The 23,906-nt window shown below is 44.3% G+C and overlaps 1 protein-coding gene across 1 annotated transcript; it reads right to left on the bottom strand.

The window, feature by feature from the left end:
* Nucleotides 1-3,454: 3,454 nt before the first annotated feature.
* DDX24 (DEAD-box helicase 24) lies at nucleotides 3,455-22,775 on the bottom strand. Its single transcript, XM_012738619.3, has 9 exons — nucleotides 22,670-22,775; nucleotides 20,615-21,328; nucleotides 13,596-14,141; nucleotides 12,779-12,932; nucleotides 11,974-12,489; nucleotides 10,030-10,105; nucleotides 7,718-7,906; nucleotides 6,185-6,314; nucleotides 3,455-3,992 (listed from the first exon to the last, which is right to left on the bottom strand). Exons 2-9 carry the CDS (start codon nucleotides 21,321-21,323, stop codon nucleotides 3,730-3,732), a joined length of 2,583 nt encoding a protein of 860 aa, XP_012594073.2. The 5' UTR covers nucleotides 21,324-21,328; nucleotides 22,670-22,775; the 3' UTR covers nucleotides 3,455-3,729.
* Between the last annotated feature and the right edge of the window lie 1,131 nt (nucleotides 22,776-23,906).

Genomic DNA, 23,906 nt, shown 5'->3' with positions numbered 1-23,906 from the left:
GGGTCCTTCCTTAATAGAAGGCTGTGTTCTCACAGGTTTCCTTCTGCAGGAATTTACTAGAATCTATTGGTGCTGCTATATCAGTCTGCTGAAAACCCAACTGTGCACAGATGAGTAGCACACTCTTCAGAGTCCTATTGACACAAATGATGGATTTGTGTCACTCTTCTGCCTTTGTGAAAAGCCAGTAGCACTATTAGATGTCAGGGGCTTTAGTTCCAGGCAGGGCCCCTGGTTCCTATACTGCTTTTGGCTGGAATTTGGACCAAAGGGCTCCAGTTAAGTGATTATGTCACTTTTCCAGAGGAATGTAAACCTGACCCTCATCTCTGAATTTGTTCAGTGTCCCATCCTGGCCCAGGTAGGTGCTGGGGTCTTTGACAAGTACATTGGAAGAGTGGGGGTTTGTGCATAGCGTCCTCTTTGCCGGGCAAGTCTGCAGGGAATCCCTGTTGTGTGAACACACGTGGCTACTCTGAGGGGTTGTGATGTGGGTCCTGGGCCCTCCAGCCGGCTCCTCAAGCACAGCAGAAGCCAGCACTAGCTGCCACTTCTCTGCGTCTGTGGCTTGTGTGGTGGTCCCAGCAGTAGAGCTCTCTGGCACATTGGCTGGAGAAGTTCCCTGTGAGACTTGCCAGTGCCGAGCTTCCAGGCCAGAGATCCCACGGAAGCTCACAGGGGACCCTGCTCCCGGCAAAGAATCTATCACTTTGGATTCAGGATCCCCCAAGCTCTGGCAGTGGCAGACCAAGTCATTTTCATGGGCTTATTTATCTGCTGCTTTCCCCTTTTTCCACAAAACCATTGGCCAAATTCAAAACATTGGCCCCACTCCCTCCACGTTTGCCCTCAGCTTTGTCTCCAAGGGAAAGCACTGTGGAAGAAGAGGAGTGGCAGGACTGGTACCTCGTTAAAATCCAGGCATCTGTGGACATTCCCTTGCTCGTCCACAGCAGCCAGTCATTCTGGCAGTCACACTTTCTGGATAATCTTCCACTCTCACCCTACAGAGCCATTTCTTTCTACACCAAAAGCTGGAAAGAAGGTTGCTTTGAGAGCTTGTCTTTATAACTACATGTTTACTACTTTCTTTCCAAAGGAAACTTTATAAATCAATAGGAATGTAGCAACAGGAAGAACACTGGCCCTGCTTTTGACTGGGTTCCTATTTTAAGCACAAACAAAGGGGTTCTGGAGCCAGACTGCCAGGGCTCAAACCTCAGTTTTGCTACTTACGAGCTGTGTGATCTTGGCCAAGTCACTTCACCTCTCTGAACCCCAATTCCCACAAGTATGAAGAGGAGACAACACCTACACATCACAGGACTATTGGCTAAAATAGAATGAGATGTGTGAAAACAGCTGGAATTTCTGACACCTTCAAGTACCGTACAGATGAGATGCTCCCGGGCCCACTCTTCCCAAAGGCTAGCAGAAGGGCACAGCAGGTGGGGAAGCGCACCACCTCAGCAGTGACTGGCTTCCCCAAGCAATGGGAGCATCAAGGGACCATTAGACAAGTCTAAGGGCCAAACACATTTGCCACCCTGAGCAGAAATGGGGGTGGGGCTGGCTGCTGGGGACTCCAGGCGTATGGGATGTGGACCAAGCCCTACAGCTTCCTGAGCAGTAGGTGAAAACATTTTCCTAGCATTAAAATGGTTTCCGTAACACCTTTTGTCCTTGATGCTTAATACTGGGTACCTGGCATGCACCCAAGAGCAATACTACCCTCCCCTAGGGCTTACTATGTATGTGAGTGGATTAGCTTGGGAGAGTTTGCATGGCAGATCCAGGACACTGGATCTGGAAGCTCTGCCCATAAACCAGGTGACAATACTAGTACTGCCTGGAAGGCTGGCCCTATCTTTTAAAACCTGTCTACTTAGCTCCTCCACCAAAAAAAGAAAAGAATTTGCTGTTAAAAGGCTAGAGTAGGATATCAATATTGGGATCCAGGTTTGGCCTGTGACAAGTGGCCTCACTCCCATGGCACAGGTGCTGCTTAGGGACCTTGAGCCTGGTTATTAACCCTGCTGACCTCAACTGCATCACTTGAGAAATGGAGAGTCCCCTGCTGCCCTCTGACAGCTGTCAGTCAGAAGCTGACCTCACAGACTGGGGTGCTTTCTCCTGTCTGGGATACTGGGGACACTGGGGCAGGGGGCATGGGATCCTTTGGCAACACTGCTATCTTATAAGACCAAAGTAGTTTTCTGAACTTGCCCTGGTCCCAGAAGGAAAATACCCTGAGTTCTAACCCCAGCTCTGCCACTTGGCTGCTGTGTGACCTTGGATAAGTCTTAACCACTCAGTATCCACATGTGCAACTACAAAAAGGGGTAGTAAGATTTATGACTCAGGGCCTTGAAGACTACATGCTAATTAAAGTAAATAGAACTGCCTAACAATGCCTGGCATTTAGTCGATGCTCAGTGCCACCAGAATCTGAGTTTAGGCACGAGGCCATTGTCCTGCTACAGTTATCCAGTAGGGCTAAGGGAATCCTGCTGCCTTTCCCCCAACTTTGCCAATGTAAGGCAGAGGGACACTGGGTTACTCGGATCTTGGGCTATCTAGACCCACTTGTGCACCCTCCAATTCCTGGCACCCCTTAAAGTAAGCAGCTGTATCGTGCTCTAATGAGCAACCTGTTTGGAAGCCCAAACAGCTGTGTGGAAATCCGTGCTTCTCCCATGGGTGGAGGTTACTGTGGTTACTCACCCAGACTGACCCAGAGAAAGCTGGGTAAGGATGGGAAGGTCCCTGTTCCCTCAGCACATATTTATACCAGGCCCACCCAAGCCTTAAGGGACTCTGCCCCAAAGAGCTCAGATAAGGAAACACAGTGTGGCAAGTGCTATGAAGAGGGTAAGCATGGGACACCAGGGAGTCCACAGAAGCACTGCCCCCTCCTGGGGGCTAAGGACTGGAGGACTGTAGCAGTATCCAGGATGGAGAAGGCAAAAGACAATCTAGGCCTAGGGAAAAGCCTGTTTTACACAAAGGCTTGGGATAAGAAAAGGGTGTAAGGAACCACGGGCAGGAGCCTGTTCTGTTACAGAGGAGGGGAGTGGAGACAAGGCTTGGGCCAGATCCCAAGCCACTGTTACTGCTGCCTCTGTGTGAGGAAGCCCAAAACCTTCCCTGCCCACCTCCCAAGGGTGGCTCACACAATGGCCAGCAGCAAGTGGGCAGAGCTAGGGAACTATCAGGGTGCTGCTGTGGGAGAGAGCGGGAACGTGTGCCGAGGACCCAGCCACAACGTTCAGTAGCGACTCCCGCCTGCTGCTCCGTCCACTCTCCAATGCTGGCTGGTAGCCAGAGGCCTATGACACAGTTCCTGCCCTGTCAGAGGCTAGCCCTGTGCTGGCCCAGGGGAATCATTAAGTTAATGCTGAAACTGCATTACCTCTCCCACCTTTTAGCTAAAAACTCAGGATGACACACTGGCTCTGGCGATTGTTTTTAATTTAAGAAATCAAGCTGAACATACAAGAAGCCTGTAGACACTGGAATACACAAACATTAAGCTGCTGCATAGGATTCTTATGCCAAACAATGCATATCTGCATGAGGTCTCTCCAGCTATGGGGGTAAGATGGAAGAGAGGGAGCGTTTTCTAACTAGGTTGATGGTGGAGTGAGATGCACAAGTGGAAAAGAGGTTTTCACGTATAACCAGAGAACAGATATCACTGTGCAGTCACAACACACTTGACCAGGGCAGTTAGTTTGTACTTGTACTTGGCTGTTCCTGCTGCTGCTCTTTTGGCTTCTTCGTCTTCTTTTTCTGTTTGGAAAGGCAGCTCAGAGCAGATTCACTATTCTTTGGGGCAGATACAAGATGGGGCAGTTTGCCAGACTGAGTTGGATACTTGGTTTTCAGGCCTTCTGTAAACAACGGCTGGGAGAGCAGATGGCGCAGCTCCTTCTTCAGGACCTTCATCTGCTTCTGTCTCCGACGCTCTTCTTGCTGGTCAGCTTTTCCTCCTCAAAACACAACACAGAAAAGATATTATGGTTTGTAGAAACACTTTGTTTCCCGTGATGGATAATCCGATGTAAAATGTTTTAGAACTACTTTTGGGAGGCAAGGTTTAAAAGTTCTCTGCAGAAGCCGGAGCAGCTTGACAGGAACTGTAAATGACTAATATCTAACCATATGGGGGGTATGCAGGACCACTCTGTCCTTTACTCCTCAAGAAAACCCTCTAAGACTGGAATTATCTTCATTTTACAGATGGGGCAGCTTAGGCTTAGAGAGGTCTACAGTCACAGAGCCTGCCATCAAACAGAGACCAGAACTCCAGTCTCCTAAAGACCACTTTTCTTCCTATGACCAACCTACTTACTGCCCACCTGGGGTCTGGTGACAGGACAGCTGCAAGCCCCTCACGAGACAGTGAGTCACTCTTTGCAGCCCAGCTCTCCTGTACCTCACCACTGGTGCTGTGACTGCAGAGGCAGGCACAGACGGGGCTCCATCCCAGCCTGTCCTTGGGAAGGGAAGCCAGGGCCTCTACATATTCATGCCCAGACCCAACCCTGAGCTACCAGGAAGACTAGCTCACTATCCTCAAGCCCACTGATTTGGCTCCCAGCTTCCGCACCAAGTAGACAACAGAGCTGCGTGCTTGATGGGGTGGAAGGCCCACTGGCCAAGACTTTGGTGTCAATTCTAGATGTGGTTCTGCCACTTCTTAGATTTGAGAACTTTCCTATGCAGGGACCTTGCAGATTCATCCCTGAATCCTTAGCTTCTGGCCCAAGGTGCAGAGTTGGGGCCAGGAAATGCCCAGTGGTAGAGCTGTTTCCTTGCACAAATTGCTTCCCTCTGTAAGCCTCTAGTTCCCACATGTAAAGTGATAATAAATTCCTGCTCTGTTCATATCATGAATTGTGGAGAAGATCACATGAGATAATGATATGGAAATGCTCTGTCAGCTTGGAAAGCAAGTGCCATAGTAACAACAGTGATGATAAATAATTTATAATGTATCAAATACTTTACATTTGCTAGGCACTGTTATAAGTACTTTACACTCCTTAATTATGTTCACAACAATCCCATGAGGTAGGTAGGTAGTTTATTATCTTCATTTTATGGCCGAGGAAACTGATATACAAGAGAAGTTAAATAACTTCACACAGCCAATTAAAGGAAGTAATGGGCTGTGTTCACACAGCAGTTAAAGGAAGTAATGGGCTGTGTTGGGGACTGACATTATACTTTCCTGGTTTAAGAATTAAATTTAGTGAGTAATGTATGTGCTCTGCCCAAAGTGTTTGAAAGTAATGTGTTCTGGATAGGATCCTTGTGACAAACAAGGTTGTTGCCTAGAGGCATAACAAAGGACCTAAGTTTCTGTACTAAGGCAAGAGCTGCCCAGCCCCACGGCAGTGGGGGTCTGGAGGCCACATGATAAACACATTGTTCCTGTGATTGCTGCTTAGCTCCATAAGATGGCTGGTTAGTCAATGATGGGTAAGATCCCTCAAGAGAGGGACACGACCTAAGACAGGCACAGCCGCAGGGGATCAGCCTAGAAGAACTGTGGCTGCCTTGCCCATCCTTGCTCAGTCCTCACAGATCCTCAGTCTGTGATCTATGCCTGGCGCCTAGAGCAACCACCTGAAAACCTTGAGTCAGGGGACATCTGTGTCCTTAAAGCTACGTGTTCCAGAATTTATGGCCATTGCTGTAATGCCTGGGTGGTCATGTATAAGGAACTAACTTTAATTTTTTAGAGTATAAAATAAACTGACCCGGTGCATTTGTCACTTGAGTCATGTAACCGTCTTTGTATGTGTATCTGTGTTTTCTTTGTGTGTGTTCTGGGTTCATCCCCCGTCCTGTAAATGGGCCACTGCAGGGCTGGCATTCAAAACACAGGTAGGTAGTCTGGCCAGAGAGCATGTTCACCACTGTACTCCATGGGCTGTCCACGTAAGAGGGAGGCAGGTGAGCGCTCCAGACAGAGACAGGCAAGACATAGGGACCAAAGGCCAAGGGCATTAGGTTCATCTGGGAGTAGAGCCTGTCAGCAAAGAATGAAAGGGCATCTTGCTGATTTTGAAAGGACCCATAGTGATAAGGATGGCTCCTAAAAGATAAAAGTTGAAGGGGGAAAAAAAGAAAAACAATGTATCCTTCCTCAATTCCATCCAAACCAAGGTTTTACCCTTATACATCTCTTCTTCCAGCTCAATCTCGAGGGCAGCTGCTGCCTGCTCAATCCAAGAGTTGTGCAGACAAGCCTGAAAGTTCCGATATTCAGCTTTCTCAATCTGCCGAGCTAAACGGATTCGCTCCTAGGGGAAAACAGAAAATATTCCTCTGATACAAGGCTCAGGCCTCTGGGAAGCAAAGTCTCACTTGAGTTGTGTTTTTAAAAAGCTCTTAGTATCAGTGGTCAGTGAAATGCATTTGTTTTTTTCCTAATAAAAGCCTAGAGGGCATTGGTTATGTGTGTGTGCACATAATCACAAGAGCCAGCTTTTCCAACAATAAACCCAAACAACTGTCCCACCGTTTGAAAACCCATCCTAGTCTAATGCCAACCTGTAGATGTCCAAAGTGAACTTTTCCCCAAGATACTAAAGCTGAACTGAGATAAAACATTTCAACTCTTCCTCTAATGGGTTCTGGGGTAGACTGCAGTGGTAGGATGCCCAGAGAAAAAGGGAAAAGATCTTTTGATGTGGGGAAAAGGAGCCACAGGAAGCCTGGGCAGCTCCTAATCCTCTGTACTAGTGGGAACTCTCTATGATCTCCATCTTTCCATCCTCATCTTCCCACCATGTTTCCCCAGGTAAATAATATTCCTTTCAAGCCAGAGGGGCCAATAGTCCTAGATGTTGTTCCATGCTTTTGCTCCCTCAATTCCTAGAATTCCATCTCCTCTGCACACTTCCACATCTCTGCCTGTAGAAGGCCTGAATGAAACCTCTTGTCCTCCCAGTATAACCACACACCCACTAGTTCCACATGCTCCATTTGTACCTGAACTTTAGCATGGGCTTGGCTTGCTCACATGCTGGCGAACCTCTGGGGAGGAGAACCCACCTTGCTTTGGTCCCTGACACACCCAGGCCCAAAGTAAGCTGCATGCACTTGATGCATACCTGCTGAGTTAAAAGAAAACCCCAAAGGCAGGATTTACTGGCGCCTGCTTCAGGGATGTGCCAAACTGGAGCATCTGCCTCAGTGACATAAGTTAACCTCACTGTCCCACAATCCTGATGGGCTTTCTAGGCAATGGTGCCCACTGCACTGTCCATTAAGGGGAGTGCAGGGTGGGGGCTTCAGGGCCAGACAGTGAAGAAATGGTTCCGGGAGAACACGCCTCACATCTTTGGTCTCCTTTTCTTCCTTCTCCCAGGTATGGTGCTTCCAACCCTTTCTACAAAGCTCCCTGTTTCAGCTGTTGGTAGTACCATCATTCCTTAGTTCCCAATGGCAGCCCAACCCTCTCATTAGCACTGGGGTTTCTTTTTTTTTGAGACACAATCTCACTCTGTCACCCTGACCAGACTGCAGTGGCATCACCATAGCTCACTGCAACCTCAAACTCCTCAGCTTAAGCGATCCTCCTGCCTCAGCCTCTCAAATAGCTGGGACTACAGGTACATACCACTACATCTGGCTAATTTTTCTATTTTTGTAGAGATGGGGTCTTACTTTTGCTCAGGCTGGTTAGGCACTGGGGCTTTACCTTGACTGCATCCATGTACTTGGTCTGCACGGGAAATAGTGGGATGTCCTCATCTTTCTTGAGAGTTTTGTAAATCTTCTTAAAATTGATCACATCCTCAGGCCCAATAAGCATCAGGCTAAGGCCTTCATTGGTGGCTCGAGCAGTTCGACCACTTCGGTGGACATAAATCTCCGAGGTGCGAGGGACCTAACAAAGAAGGAACTGGGAGGTCAGTACATGGCCATCACCAAACTGCTCGTCTCCTGAGGGCCACATCCCCAAATTGGACCGTCCTCCCTCCCAGCCAGGCAGGTAGAAACCTCTTTAGCATCATGGACCAATCTAGCCCTCCCATGGCCCCTACCCTGGTTCAGGTCCTCAGGACCATTCAGCTGGACCATGACAGTAACTTATTTTCTTTCTAGTCCTCCCAACTCAGTCTGTCTCAGCCAAAGGCTGCCAGTGTCATCTTCCTAAGTCTCAGCTCTGACCACAATATTCCCTCTAGCTACAGAAACTCGACTGGTCTTCATTAATGCTGCATGGATGACTGACAATGGTAATCATAACCAACATTTACTGAATGACTACATTGTACCAGACAATTCTAAGCACTCTGCATATATTATCCCATTTATTTCTTGCTCACACAATAATATGAACTAGATGCTTTATGATTATCCATATTTTTAAATCAGGAAACTAAAACAGAGAGGTTAAACAACTCCCCCTAGGTTACCCAACTAAGTGGGGAACAAGAATTCAAACCAAAGCAGCCAAGTTCCAGAGACCACATTAATCCCTGGTTAAACTACCTCTACTTCAATATATATCATCCACAGATAATATGGTATGGGTGCTGACACCCTTCCTCCCCCTGTTCCTGTGGCACATACCATCAATGAAACACAACAGTCTTCTCCACTGGACCCAGGTAACATCTCTGTGCTTTTTTTCAATACAGTAGTCTAAGCAGCCACTGTGAACTGTTGGTAATAGCTCTAAAAATGAGGTCTATTTGCCATTCTTCATTTACAGGATAAAGGCCCAACTCCTTGACCTCACACTCAGGGCCTTCAGTGACTTGCTCCCAATTCACCCCTCCAACCTTAGCAACTACTCCTCTTCCATCATCCCCTCTTCCCACTCTAAGCCAACTGCCGCTGTACACTCCCCATTTCTTTCCTACCTCTACATGTCCAAATTCTCTCCACTCTTAAATGCAAAACGTCTTTTAGAAAGCATTCTCTAACCTCCTAAACTAGAAGTTATCTTTTTCCCATTAGATTTTGTAACTTTCTAATATCTTTTACTGTAAACTATGGCTGTGGTCATCTCATCTCCTCTACTAGATCTGATGCTTCTTAGGGGATGGGACTATATTTGATTCATCTTGGTATTTCCACAAAAGCTGACCCAGCCCCTTACCCAAAAAGAGGAGTAATTTGCTAAACTGAAATTGACACCTTAAAAGATTTTCAAAAACACAAAAAATTAAAGGGGGAAAATAATAATAATGCCATAATAACTACCATTTACTGAGTACTTACACTGTGCTATGTGCTTCATCAGCATCAGCTCAATTTAATGTTCATGATATCTCTATGGGGTAAGTAGTATTATTACTTCCAGTTTACATACAATGACACTGAAACCAGAGGTATGAAATAACTTGCCTAAAGCTAACCAACTATGGAGCAGCAGACTGGGGATTCAAACCCCAATAGTCTGGCTACCAGAGTCCATATTGCTAACCACAACTCTATGGTAATATTTACTAGGTGCTTGCACTAATAATATTGCTACTATCAACAGTAACATTTAGTAAGTGCTTATGATGTGCCAGGTGGCTTCCTAAGCTCTTTATATCTATTAACTTATTTTACCTTAATAAGAACCCTAAGAAGTAGGTACTCTAACAACTGCCATTTAACAAATTAGAAAACTGAGACAAAGACAGATTAAATAATTTGTTCAAGATTACACAGCTGGGATTTGAGCCCAGAGGTTATACCAACCACTCTCTTCTTCTCTACAGGGTAATAACTTTACACACTTAATGGATGGATACTCACTTCATAGGAGAAACTAAAACTCTAACTTGCTGATAGCAAGTGGCAGGCGAGAAGGGATACTTAAATCAGAAAATGCTGACAAAGTTTTTGGAAACCAAATCTCAGCTGTGTTCTAAAAATGGCAGCATTGGGCATGAGATGCCAGTGGTATTCTCTGTTGCAGGAAGCCTTAGAACCAACAATTCCTCTTCTCTCCCCCAAACTTTGCCCCTATTCGATGCAGGCAGATGTCTATAAATTCCCAGATGCTCTCACCTGGTAATGAATCACATGCTGAACTGTGGGAATATCTAGACCCCGAGCCGCCACATCTGTTGCCAAGAGAACACAGCTGTGGTAGAGAGAGAAAACTCATTAACAATTATAACTAATAGCTATCATTAATCAAACTCGTACAAAATGCTAAGCACTCTAAACACTACAGTCCTTACAAACACCCTAGGAGACACACTATCATCTCCCTTTTATAGATAAACTGAGATTTGGAGAGATTAACTTCCAAAAGTGTGTACATGGCTATTCAGCTGTGGAGTCTGGATCCAAACCCAGGTCTCACTGATCCCAACAAACATGCCATACTCGTCTCCTTTCCCCATCCCCATCTCAACTGGTTAGCACTTAGCACCACTTGATACACTGTATACTTCATCAGCAAGGACTCTGTATTACTCACCATTGTATTACCAGCACCTAAAACAACACCTGGTTCATGGTAAGCACTACATAAATATGTGTTAGGTGATATTTCTTAATGTATGGTACAAGGAAAGTCAAAAGCACTTGAAGCATGTCTTAAAAACTTAACAATCTGTCTCTTCAATGTCCCAACTCCCTATATTTCTGAGCTAGGGCTAGAGAATGTGATGCAAGTTAAAGTTTGTAAAACATCAAACTACTTCTCTAAGTCAGGGTCAGCAAACTTCTTTATAAAGAGCCAGACAGCAAATTTCCAGCTTTGTGAACAATATGGTCTCTATGGCAACTATTCATCTCTGCCATTTCAGTGCAAAGGCAGCTATACACAATACATAAATGGGTCTTGCTATGTTCCAATAAACCTTTACTATTAAAACAGGCAGCAGCAGCAAGGGGTAGTGGCATGCGCCTATAGTCCCAGCTACTTGGGAGGCTGAGGCAGGAGGTTTGCTTGAGTACAGGAATTCAAGTCCAACCTGGGCAACACAGTAAGACCCCTATCTTAAAAAAACAACCAAACAAAGAAACAACAGGCAGCAAGCAAGATTTAGCATGTGGGCTGTAGTTTGCCAAGCCCTGCTCTAAGCTAATCCCAGTAAACCAACTACTTACCAATGTTCAAAATGAGCCAAACCAAACACTTGTTCTACAAAGCAAGCACCCTGTGACCTGACAAAACAATGCTGGGTAAAAGCCAATTTATGGTCTGTCTCAACTTTCCAGTCCCTCATCTTGACAATCTGCACCCTGTTCCCTGAATGCCAGTCTGGTCCAAAGGCAGATGGGAAGACATAGCAAGGGCTCTGGGATCTGACAGACTGCCATTTCCAGGCTGAGAAACCTTGGGCAAGCTGACTGGCTTTTCTAGATCTCTTTTTTCATCTATAAGATGAGAACAGAGATAGTAAGTAGTAGTAGTAGGACTAGTAATTATTAAAGCTAACATTTAGCAATCACATACTATGAGCCAGAGACTTTTTCAAACATTTTACATGCATGAATTCACAATCACTTAATCCTGGTAACAACTCTATGAGGTAGCTTCTATTATTATCCCTATAATGAGAAAATTGAAGCAGAGTAGTGAAATAACTTGAACAGCTATGAAATGACAGAGACAGGAATTGATCTCACGCATTCTGGTTCCAGATTCTGTGCTCTTAGCCATGCATCTGTTCAGTTTCTTAGGATTGTTGGGGGAGTGACTGAACATGATAATATATCCAAAATGCCAGCATAGGACTTAATCTATTGTCTAAGTATTCAATTAATACTACGTATTATCACCATTATTCATTATTAATTAAGTTTCTGTCAGGCACTAACAGCAACCAAATCCAGTAAATGGGGGTGACCTTGCCAAATGCTGTGGAGGGAGGCGAAAAAAAGCTACCTTCTACCTATAAAGCCCCCTGTGACACCTGTGACAAAAGGTAGCTTTCCCACCATTTCCCCACCAACCCGGCCCCTTAGCTCAGTGGCTAGAGGGTAGGCCTGACTTACTCTTCCAGACGGGCAAACTGCTCCAGGTTTCTGAGCCTCTGCTTCTGGTGCATACAGGCATGCAGGGTCAGTGGCATGATATCCAGGACTTTGAGAAGCCCAGAGAGGCGTTTGATGCAGGAGATGCTGTTGGCAAACACTAAACTGCGGCCTGGATACTGCATCAGGAAGTAGTACAGGTAGAAGTCTTTCTCATCAGTCTCACAATGAATCTTGGTCTCTGTTAGCGTCTCCACTGTGGCCTCCTTCCTTGTGAGGTCAATGACCTTGGGCTTGCCTCTCATGCCAATCTTCTGCACAAGGCGATCAAGTTTGGCAGTTTTGTCCATTTTCTTGGTGTGCTTCTTATGAAGGATTCTAGCAGGAGCTTGATGAATCAGGGTCAGTGTGGCAGAAAAAACAAGTGTTTGTCTCTTTGGGTTGTATTGGGAATCATTGAGCATCTCTAGCAGCTGTGAGAGCTCAGCAAAATGGCCTTTCTCAACCATCCGGTCAGCCTCATCCACTACCAGGCACCTGCAGATCCAGACAGCCATATCATTTGTTAGTGGCAGGTATGAAGAATCATACACAGCACACCCTACTCCCACCCCAACCATACCAACACCTACATGTATGCCACTACAACCACCACCAACAGGGCCTCAACTAATAAACATGTATGTTTGGCTTTCTGAAGGCAAGGGTCTGGATAACACCACACCATGGCATTTTGTGATGGGAAGAAGGTCTTGTATACACTATGTCACCTGAGGCTCATTTCAGAAAAAGGGATGAGGGAGAAAGGAGAGGTACCATTTATCACCTGAGCTGCCGAAGGTTGCTCAAATGAGAGTGCTTTTCTTTAACTAGTTCCCACAGCCGGCCTGGAGTGGCTATCACAATCTCAGGACAGCGGTTCAGCATCCTCTGCTGTTTCTGCGTGGACATTCCACCAACCAAAATAGCAGTTTTAATTCCTATAGGACAGAAAACATCAGGTACAGAGTTATCCAGTCTCACTGCTTACTTTCTTACAGGGCACAGATGCCCCCAAATTAGTAGAGAGTCACCAGCACAGTTCCCTGCTTCCAAGGGGTGCTGAAAAAGCTGACCTGGCAGGATTATTGGTGTCACTCCTGGAAAGTTTACCAAGTCTTCTGTAATCTGGGCCCTGTCTACTTCCCCAACTTCATTTCTTTCTACTCCTTCCCCTCCAACCACAAAAGAAGGGCTGGATTTGAACCAGACAAAGCTCTGGGAAAGCTGAGCAGTGGGGCATCACAATGCTGGGAAGGATGTTACCTACAGCTGTGACACACCTCCCCAAGGAAGCCCTTCCCATTCCCTTCAATTAGAGTTAATCAGAAGCTCTTCTAATGCTCAGTGTTCTGTTTTCGTCTCTAGTGGAGGACTTCGCACAGTAACCAGTGTTGGAATGAACACATAGGATCATGTAGGTAAAGTGCTTAGCAATGTGCCTTGCACACAGTAAGAACTTGGTTAATTAATTCCTACTTTTATTATAAAATTAAAATTCTCACTATGCAGCCCTTTCTCGAAGGAATCCCCTGAGAGAATAAAGTTCTAATGCCTTTTAGGATTTGCTCAAAAAATGTTTATTAACTGGAACTAAACCCTACCTGTAAACCTGGCCACAGCATCAATGTGTTGTTTGACCTGGATGGCCAGCTCTCGAGTGGGAGTCAGAACCAGTCCAAGCAGAGGACACTTTGGATGTGTTCCATAGGTGGCACTTTTGCCATCTGACTCTTGTTGTAACTTTCCAGCATGCTCTTCATCAAGCTTTTCCTCTTTGTCCTCATTCTGTTCGGGGACAGGCTTCTCCTTGATGAGGGAAGAAGGCCCTTCACCAGCATCATCATCACAGAAGAGCAACGCATGGTCTGAGACAGTGCCTCCGGTCTTGGCTCTGGCCTTGCTAGGCGACATTCCAGCCTCAGTTCCAGTCTCACTGGGCTGTGCTTTACTCTCAATTCTGGTCTCATCAGGCAACACTCCAGACTCAGTTCCAGCCTTGTTTGGTGATCCATTCTCAGCTCTGTCCTCAGTTCTGGTCTCTCCAAGTGGTGCTTCAGTGTTACCTGGAACAGGGGCAGGCTCCCTCTTCTGCCACTGCAACACTGCATGAATCATAGGGATGGCAAAGGCAAGAGTTTTCCCACTTCCTTAGAAGTAAAAAACAAAACACAGTGTGAATCAACAGATGCACATACTTTTGTCTAGAATTATTTTTTTTGCACAGAATAAGGGGCCCTAAAATAGCTAAGTGCCACCCTGACCAATCCAAAGCTCTTCCACTCTGTACAGGTTCCCCCATAGCATTGCAACCAGAGGGAACATGCAATTAGGAGCCTGAGGAAAAGTGCAGCAGACCTACATTGAGGCCCAAGGTCACCAGTGATGAACTATAAACACCCAAGCAATGAAACCATAAAGTTATAAAAGGCAAGTTTTGTGTGTGCTTTGTGGTTGTGAAGAAACAACACACTAGGGAGCAGGAAATGAAATCTACACAATACTTTCCCGAGACCTTTCTCTGGTGAGGAAGAAGAAACTAAAAGAAATTTTCTTAGTTTTTCAGAAAATTTAAATACTTTTGTATATGTCTGAATAGTTTCAAACTGGCCTTTGAATGTATATGAGCCCAAATTCACATCATTTGGGTGGTCAAAACAAAAAACAAACAAACAAAACAAGACATCTCAAGCTGAGATTCTGAAGTAGTTCCAAAGTGATAATGCCCTAGGCAGAAGCAAATAAATTTTCTCTGGAGGAAGAAACCTTTACTATGAGTCTCAAAGAATTTTCACAAAGAATTTTCAAAGGAAATGAGCAGTACGCTAACCACGTAAAGAAATAAGGTACTATAAGCAAGAACTACAAGGAAAAAACAGAGCAAAAATAGAATCACAAACTTCAGATAAGAAAAACAGCAGACTTTTCATCAGAAATAATGAAAACCAGAAGACAGTATGGCAATATTTTTATTCAAAAACCAGAAAAAAAAAATCTAACCATCTATAACACTAGGCCCTGCAAAAATCTCTCTTAAAACAAATGTGAAATAAAGCATACAAACGCTGAAAAAATTTACCAGCAGCAGATCTGGACTATAAGAAATATTAAAGAAAGTCTTTCATGCAGAATAAAAGATGGTATCAGATGAAAATCCAGATCTACACAAAGGAATGAAGAGCACCAGAAATGGTAACTACATAGGTAAACATAAAAAAACTTTTTATTATTTAAACCTCTTTAAAAAATAATTGTTTAAAACACAGACAATGAAAATGTATGTTGGGATTTCTAATACATATAGAAATAAAGTATACAACAAAAAGCACAAAGGAGGAGAGAAATGGAAAAATACTCTTGTAAGGTTCTTATACTATATGTGACGTAGTATATTGACTTTCGGATATGAAACTAACATACCTTAATATATGCAGTAAAAAGCAATTGAAAAAAATCCAACATCCATTCCTGATAAAAAAAAATCTCAGCAAACTAGAAACATAAGAGAACTTCCTCAACCTGATAAACAGCATCTACAAAAACTGTCAGTTAATATCAGACTTAACGGTGAAAGACTGAATGATTTTCCCCAAAGATCACTAACGAAGTAATAATGCCCATTCTACCACTTCAATTCAAAATTGTACTAGAGGTTTTAGCCAGTGTAATAAGAAAAATAAAAGGCATCCGGAATGGATAATATTATCATCTTTGTAGAAAATACCACGGAAAACTACTTGGTGATACCAAGTTGTAGGATACAAGATCAATATACAAAAATCCATATTTCTATTTATTAGCAACAATTGGAAATATAAAATGTTAAATTACCATTTACAATAGCATTAAAAATATAAAATGCTTAAGCATAAATCTAACAAAAGGTGTGAAAACTATATACTAAAAATTACAAAACACTGCTGAGAAAAAGTTAAAGACCTAAAAAAATGCAGAGATATGTTACATTCATGGATTAGAAAATTCAATATTGTTAAAATGTCATCTGTTCTCAATTTGCTCTGTAATCAATGCAATGTCAATCCAAATACCAGCTTGCTTTTTTGTAGAAATTGATAAACTGATTCTAATATCCATATGGAAATGCAAAGGCCTAGTATTAGGCAAGTAACCTTTGCCAGACCCCTAGGAAGATAAAGGAATGGAATGCAAAAGGGGAGCTTGAGTTCCTTTTCCTTCCTGATAATGATGAAGTTTATCCCTCCCTGTCTCATTCAATAATGATAAGGACAGAGCTGCAGGATGGATGTGACTAGGGCAGGGGTTCTAGGAGCTGGTTTAAAAAAGAACTTATTACAAAGGCTAGTCTGGCCCAGTTACTTACTCCCCCCAGAAAAACCTTCTATAAAACCCACCACTCTCCCCTTCCTGAGGTGGACGCTTTTGTTGGCCTCCACCCATCTGCACTCAGATGCTCAAAATAGACAACATTTTGTTACACATGAAGCTTCATGTGTGTCTCTCCGCAGACCCCTCCGGGCCTAACACCTAGAAAAGCTAAAATAACTTTTAAAAAGAACAAAGTTGGAGGACTTATACTACCTGATTTTAAGACTTACTATAAAGTTACTATAACCAAGATAGTGAGATACTGATGTAAAGAGACAAATTGATCAAAGGAAAAAGAAAAGACTCCAGAAAAAAACCCATATCTATATGGTCATAAATTTTCAACAAAGGTGCAAAGTTGCTTCAGTGAAAGAATAGTTTAACAAACGGTGCTGAAAGAATTAGACATCAATATGCAAAAGAAAAAAAAAAAGCTTTGACCCATAGTTCTCACCATAATAAATTAAATAAAAAACAGACTGAAACATAAAACATAAAACTATTAACACATCCAGAAGAAAACACAGTAGAAATCTTTATGATCTTAGGTTAGGCAAAGGGTTTTGAGATAAAATACTAAAAGCATGATCCATAAAAGAAAAAGTTGATAATTTGTATTCCATCAAAATAAGGACCTTTTTGCTCTTTGAAAAAGTGTTAGAGAATGAAAAGACAATCTACAAACAGGGAGAAAAATCTGCAAATCATGTATCTGATAAAGAATGTGTATCTAGAATATATAATGAACTGTCAAAACTCTACAATAGGAGAACAACATCCCAACTAAAAAAATGGGCAAAAGAATTAACAGACACCACCAAAGGAGATAATATGGATGACAAACAAGTACATGAAAAGATGTTCAACATCATTAGTCACTAGAGAAATGCAAATTAAAACCACAAGGAAAACTAAAATGTTTAAAATCTACAATAAAATTAAAGACTGAGCATACCAAGTTACTGGTAAGAATGTAGACCGACTTGAACTCATACCACCTGGTGGGTATGTAAAATGGTATAATCACTTTGGAAAACTCCTAAAAAGTTACATTTACTGCAAGACCTAGCCATTCCACGCCTAAGTATTTACTTGACAGAAACTAAAGCATATATCCATGGAAAGAATAACTTTATTTGTAATAGCCAAAACCCAGAAAAAACACAAATGTACATCAGTAGATGAACAAATTGTGCTCGATCCGTACATCAGAATACTACCTGACAAAAAGAAACGCACATTGGTATTTGCTTAATCTCAAATTATGCTTTGTCAAAGAGCCAGACACTCCCCACAAAAAATTACATATCATATGATTTCATTATATAAAATTTTAGAAAATGCACACTAATCTCTAGTGATAGAAAGCCTATCAGTGTTTAGGATGTGCAAATCTTAGATCAAAAGAAAAAGAAAGAAAGAAAGCCTATTAGTGGTTGCTTGGGAAGGAGGGGAGCCTGGGAAGGGTGGAATTACAAAGAAACCCAAAGCATCTTTTGAGGGTAATGGATATACAATTGACCCTTGATCTGAACTGTGTAGGTCCACTTATACATGGCTTTTCTTCTGCCTCTGCCACCCCTGAGACAGCAAAACCCATCTCTCCTCTCCCTCCTCCTCAGTCTACTCTAAGTGAAAACATCAAGGGTGAAGACATCAAGGATAAATACCTTTATTATCTACTTCCATTTAATGAAGAGTAAATATTATTTTCTCTTCCTTATGATTTTCTTTACATTTTCTTTTCTCTAGCTTACTTTATTGTAAGAATACAGCATATAATACATGTAACATACAAAGTATATGTTATGGCTGTTTATGTTATTGGTAAGGTTTCTGGTCAATAGTAGGCTATTACCGTGTTTCCCCGAAAATAAGACAGGGTCTTATATTTATTTTTCCTCAAGACGACACCCTAGGGCTTATTTTCAGGGGATGTGGTATTTTTTTTAAGTACAGTACAACAATCTACATTTATTCAAATATAGTTAAGTCATCTTCTTCTGGAACATCATCATAACTCTCCAAACCCCGAATTCCATCCTGAATTTCTTGCAACTCTATTTCCTTTAGAACCACTGGCCCCAATCTCTCATGTCGAGCAATAGAGCTCTCATGGGGCAGATGAGAAGGGTTGCTGGGCTTCTTACTGCTCTGCGAGGAAATGCATAGGTTGTGCAGATACGTTGTTGCATAGCCATGCCCATCACTAGGTCTTATTTTCGGGTTAGGGCTTATATTATGTAAATGCTTAGAAACTCTGCTAGGGCTTATTTTATGTAGGTCTTATTTTCGGGGAAACATGGTAGTAGCTAAGTTTTGAGGGTGTCAAAAGTTATATGTGGATTTCTGACCATATGGAGGAGCCAGGCCCCTAATCCTCACATTGCTCAAGGGTCAATTCTATTCATTATTGCATGGGCAACAGTCTTAACAGCCTCAATACATGGCTTACCCCAAGTCTTTTTGAATCCTGGACCTGTAGATTCACAACATTCCATGGAGAAAGCCTGACAAGAGCTGTGGTATGAATCCAAATAGCTCTAGCCACAGTAGCTCACATAGACCTGGCTTCTTCCAGGACCCACTTCCAGGTATCTGCACATACCAAAGCAGTGTATGTAGCAGAATACTTAACAGCACACAGACCTAGCCTAGAATTTAGGCACTACCATTTTCAGTTGTGTTATTATAGGGTAGCTATCTATACTCGGCAAGGTTGAATTCCCTTATCTGTAAAATGGGAATAATGGTACCTCCCATTATTGGTAGTTGTGAGAACTACCAGTGGTGGTTGTGAAAACCTAGTTCATCAATGTACACACTTAACACAGTGCATGACACATTTTAAATGCTGAGTGAATGTTCTAAGTTATTATTATTACCTCCATTCCCCTTTCCTGGTGTTTCCTTTCTCTCCCATCTAGATGACTATGACAGGACGTCATGCCAAGTTTCCCGACCACTGTTCTAGAAACCCAAAGCACAAAGTGTCTACTGAATACTTAAAATGTAGTTACTCCCAAATGACAAATGTGTTACAAGTCTAAAACACACACCAGATTTTGAAAATTTAGTACAAAAGGACTGTAAAATATTTCACTAATAATCTAACATGAATTACATATTGAAATATTTTGATATAATTGGTTAAATAAATATTACTAAAATTAATATCACCTTTTTTTTTTACTTTTTAAAAATGTGACTCCCAGGAAATTTTAAACTACATATGTGGGTCACATGATACAGACAGTCCTATGTATCCATGGGCTCCACATCTGTAGATTCAATGAACTGCAGATTGAAAAAAAAATTGCATTTGTACTGATCATGTACACTTTTGTCATTATTTCCTATAACAATTCAGTGTAACAAACTATTTACATAGCATTTACACTGTATTAGGTATTATAAGTAATCTTATTATCTACATAGATTATATGCGAGTACTACACTATTTTATATGAGGGAGTTGAGCATCCATGGATTTGGGTATCTGAGGGGATTTCTGAAACCAATCCTCCACGAATACTGAAGAACTGTATATATTTCTATTGAATACTGCTGGTCTAAATGGACTAAGTTCCATGCAGTACAAGTTCCTTTCCACAATCAGTAGTGCAGTTTACCCAGTCAACCTGTCATTGCTTCCAAAAATCTTGACCCAAAGAATAAGGAAGCTTAAACACAGCCTAGTCCTAACAGTCACCTCACACCTGAATCTACTTACAAAATCCACCCAATAGTTATCCACCACACTCAAATCCTTCCAATGACAAGAAACTCACCAACTCCCAAAGCAGCAACCCTTTTTACCTTTGGATAACCTTTGAAAATTAGACAGTTATTCCTTATACTCCTGAAGAGCTACCTTTCCAGAGAGCTGATCTAACTAACCTTACCCCTTTGAGTCATTTTAAAAAGGCTCAAGAATAGGAAAACACACCATTTGCACATCACTTACAAGGTACTGTTGTAAGCTTTAGTTTATTGTAGCATTTAACCCTCATAGCAAGGGAAGCCATGGGTTACTGCTGTTATTTTCATTTCATAATGGGTTCTCTAGGGCTCAGAGCAATTATGTGATCTGGCTAGGGTACCAATCAGGAAGGGGTAGATTTCAACCCAGAGCTGGCTGACTTCTAAATACTTTCATTCAACATTGCTTTTGTGGTTATGTTCTCAACATTTCCTTCTCTCCTGGTCATCTAGGCTATTACCAGCAATCGGCTCAATCCAGAAACAATCCTTCCCTGGCCAGAGTTGCCCTTACCTGTCTCAGCAGCCCCAAGGATGTCCAGCTTGTCACGGATGGCAGGTGCCAAGGTCAGGGCTTGAATTGGTGTGGGAGCAGAGAAGCCTAGAAAGCTGAGTGCTCGGAGAACTGGCTTGGGCACAAATAGGTCCTTCCAAGCTGATACATCTGCCTTCTGGTCATTAACATTAGGCATCCATGTCTTTGCTTTTTTGGGCACCTTACCAGAAGTGCTCTGGGAAGGCTCCGGTTTTTTTCCCCCTTTCTTTTTCTTCTTTTTTGGAGCAGTCTGGGCCAGGTTTTCTAATGCCATCTCCCCTACCTCTGGATCAGGACTAACAGTGCCATCTCCCTGGGGATCTGGCTCAGCATCTTTGATTTCAAACTCTTTTTGGGCACTGGTTCCTTCAGAGGCCACATCTTTACTCTTCTTTAACTTGATCTTTTTCTTTGGGGAGCTAGACTCTCCTTCCTCCTCTTCTTCTGAAACAGCTTGTGCCTTTCTCTTCTTGGGCTCCTCCTTTGAGAAGAGACTGGAGGAATTCTTGGCAGAGGAGACCAACCGATAATTTGTCAGTTCCTCAAAGCACACCAAGTCATCCATCTGTCCATCTGCAAACATACTTGGGTCAATCTTTACCTGCTTCCATTTTCCCACAACTTTGATTCCCTTTGTTTGAAATTTGCCATAGCTTGGTGGCTTTGGCTTCGCCTCTTTCATCTTCATGGTTGCTGAAAAGAAAAGGAGAGAAATGTTCTATTAGGTTGGTGACTGAGAAGCAAAGGGTTCTGTTGCAACAAATATTTTCTAAGTAATCTAACAAGTACCAGGTCCTGCAAAGAACTGAGGGCATAAAGATGGCTGTAACACAGATGCGCCCAGCTACAGAAGATCAAAGACACAGCACAGAACAGGCATCTTTAGCTGGAACAGAAGGTACACAGGAGATGGAACAAAGATAAATGACCTAGACCTGGTTTGAACCCCATATTCAACACTTCCTGTGTGTGTGTTCTTGGACAGTGCTATTCACTCCTCTATGAACTTCAGTGCTCTCTCATCTATAAAAAAAAAAGGGGGGAGGGGGCCTAATAATATCTACGCTTCACGTTTGGGGAAGAGAAATAAAATTATGTAAAACATGGATGAAGCTTGCCACACATAAGCCATTTTGAAGGCAGAATAAGAAGACGAGGGTTTTGGGGGGAGGGAGGGGGAGAGGGGAGGGGTGAGCTTTATTAAAATTTACTGAGCTTTCTTCCTTCTCAAGCCTTTCCCCAAGAGGACACATGCCTTTTCCACCATTCTGGCCTTTGCCAAATGGCTTAAAACTCACCCATTTTTTCCATCACATTTTAAGTGATTTAAAGACCATTTAGGCGCAACCCGTTTGGGTGGAACTCGATCCATGTTCTCCCTTTTCAGAAAGACCAAGAAAGATAACAGAGTCTGTGGAAAAGGCAAGGGCAAAACCTCAGTTCAAATCCGGACCCGCCACTTGCCAGCTCTGGGTCGGTGGTGAACCCATAAATCTCTGTGAGCCTCACTTTCCTCGCCTGCAAAATGGGGATAATGAGGACATCTGTCCCACAGGATCGTTATGCCAACACGAAAGGGTGACGCACGTCCAAAACCACGTAGCATGGCGCCCGGCGAGGGGAGCGCATCAGCACACAGCGAGGGTTCGCCCCCCGACAAGCAGCGCCACGACGACAACCGGGACCGACGCTGAGAAGCGGGCGGGAGCGTCACCGGCACGGAGGCCAGGACGCGGAGAGCGACCTGCACAGCAAGCAAGGGCCTCCTCCGTGGCGCCAGTCCCGTGACCGGCGCTCCCGCTTCGCCTCAGGCAGGAACCGGCGCGCGAAGCCGAGAGGCTGAGGCCGCCAGGCCTCGCCGCCCGCACAGGGGGCCCAGGACGCGGGAACCCTGGCACGAAGCTGGACGGGGTGGCCGCCCTCTCTGGACCCGGGGAGCCCAGCAGCCCAGAGAAACCAGCGACGAGAGCCCGGGGTCCGCCCCCAACCCCCGTTCGGAGGCGGCTCCAGCTCCGCTCCAGTTTTGGTACTCACTGTGTGGCGACGCCGCTACGGCTCCCTCAGACACAGCACAACCGTCTCACAAACCGCCACAGTCCCTCCGCTGCAGCGTCGACCGCAGTTCCGGGGCGGGACCACGTACGGGAGTGGGGGGGGGGCGTGCGCACTACCGCAGGAAGTCCCGCCCCCGTAGAAAACGCCGCTATCTGAGTGGCTGAGGCGCGGTGTACCGCAGTGCGGGTTGAAGAGCAGGGTTGGAGCGTGGGCCCGGTTTCTCCCGTGCTGCTCTTCCAGGCCTTAGGCGAGGGCTGAGCCGCGGGCCAAGCCTATGCCGCTGTGCTCCGGCCGAAAGACTGCCAGCTCGTGCACGGCAACGCAAGTTTTCCTGTATTCTTGGTCTAGTTTTAGTGCGGTAGCTGTCCACGTATTGTGTACCGGAACTTTGCTCCCGTTTTCGCGTTTACCTCACAACTCAACCAGCCTGTACTGGAGATGCATATTTCCCCCAGTTTTTTTGTCGTCTCGCCTCTTACACACCGCAGGATGGAGTGGTCGCCTGACTCCCAAACGCCAGCTTTACTCGCCAAGCTAAACTGTTTGCAGAGAAATCAGCTTCACAATAGATAGTTAACCTTTCGATGTGTGTATCACTGGAGTACCTGGGGAAACCTTTCTCGTATATTGTTTTCTGTGTCCTAAAACCTTGGGAATCACCCAGCTTAGGGCAAATGAGTGCCCTCTACCCTGCCCCTCCCTTGAAGCCACCATGGCACGGAGCTTAACTCATTTCTTGTGGTAGAGGGCTTGCCGGTGTGCCCCCAAGAGTTTGAGTGGCATAGAGCCTGTGCCCAGCTGGTGCCTGAAGAAGTCTGGTAACAAGAGACTGTCCCTGATGGCAGAGTGAGAAGGAAGGGCTGCAGGTCCCTCCCTGGCAGGACAGAGCCTTGCCCAGCCGGGCTGTTTGCTGGGAAGAGGGATTCCACTGGAGAGAGGCTGGAAGTAAGGCCACTGAGGTGAGAATTGAGCGTGTTACCGGGTCAGAAGGGTGGGTGAGGAAATTCTCAGTGGGGGCCTCTGAAAAACTGACAAAAATCGTCTGTGTTAATCAGGATTCTCCACAGAAACAGAACCAATAGGGAAGGTGTGTGTGTGTGGAGAGAGAGAGACACACAGGTTTATTTAAGAAGTTGGCTCACATGACTGTGGGGGCTTGGCCAGTTCAAAATCAGATGGGGTAGACCAGCAGGCTCCAGACTCAGGGAAGAGCAGA

This window comes from Microcebus murinus, chromosome 6 (genome assembly GCF_040939455.1).
Source record: "Microcebus murinus isolate Inina chromosome 6, M.murinus_Inina_mat1.0, whole genome shotgun sequence".
Lineage (NCBI taxonomy): Eukaryota > Metazoa > Chordata > Mammalia > Primates > Cheirogaleidae > Microcebus > Microcebus murinus.
Note: the sequence above shows the minus strand (reverse complement) of the source record. Positions and strands in the feature narration are given on the sequence as shown.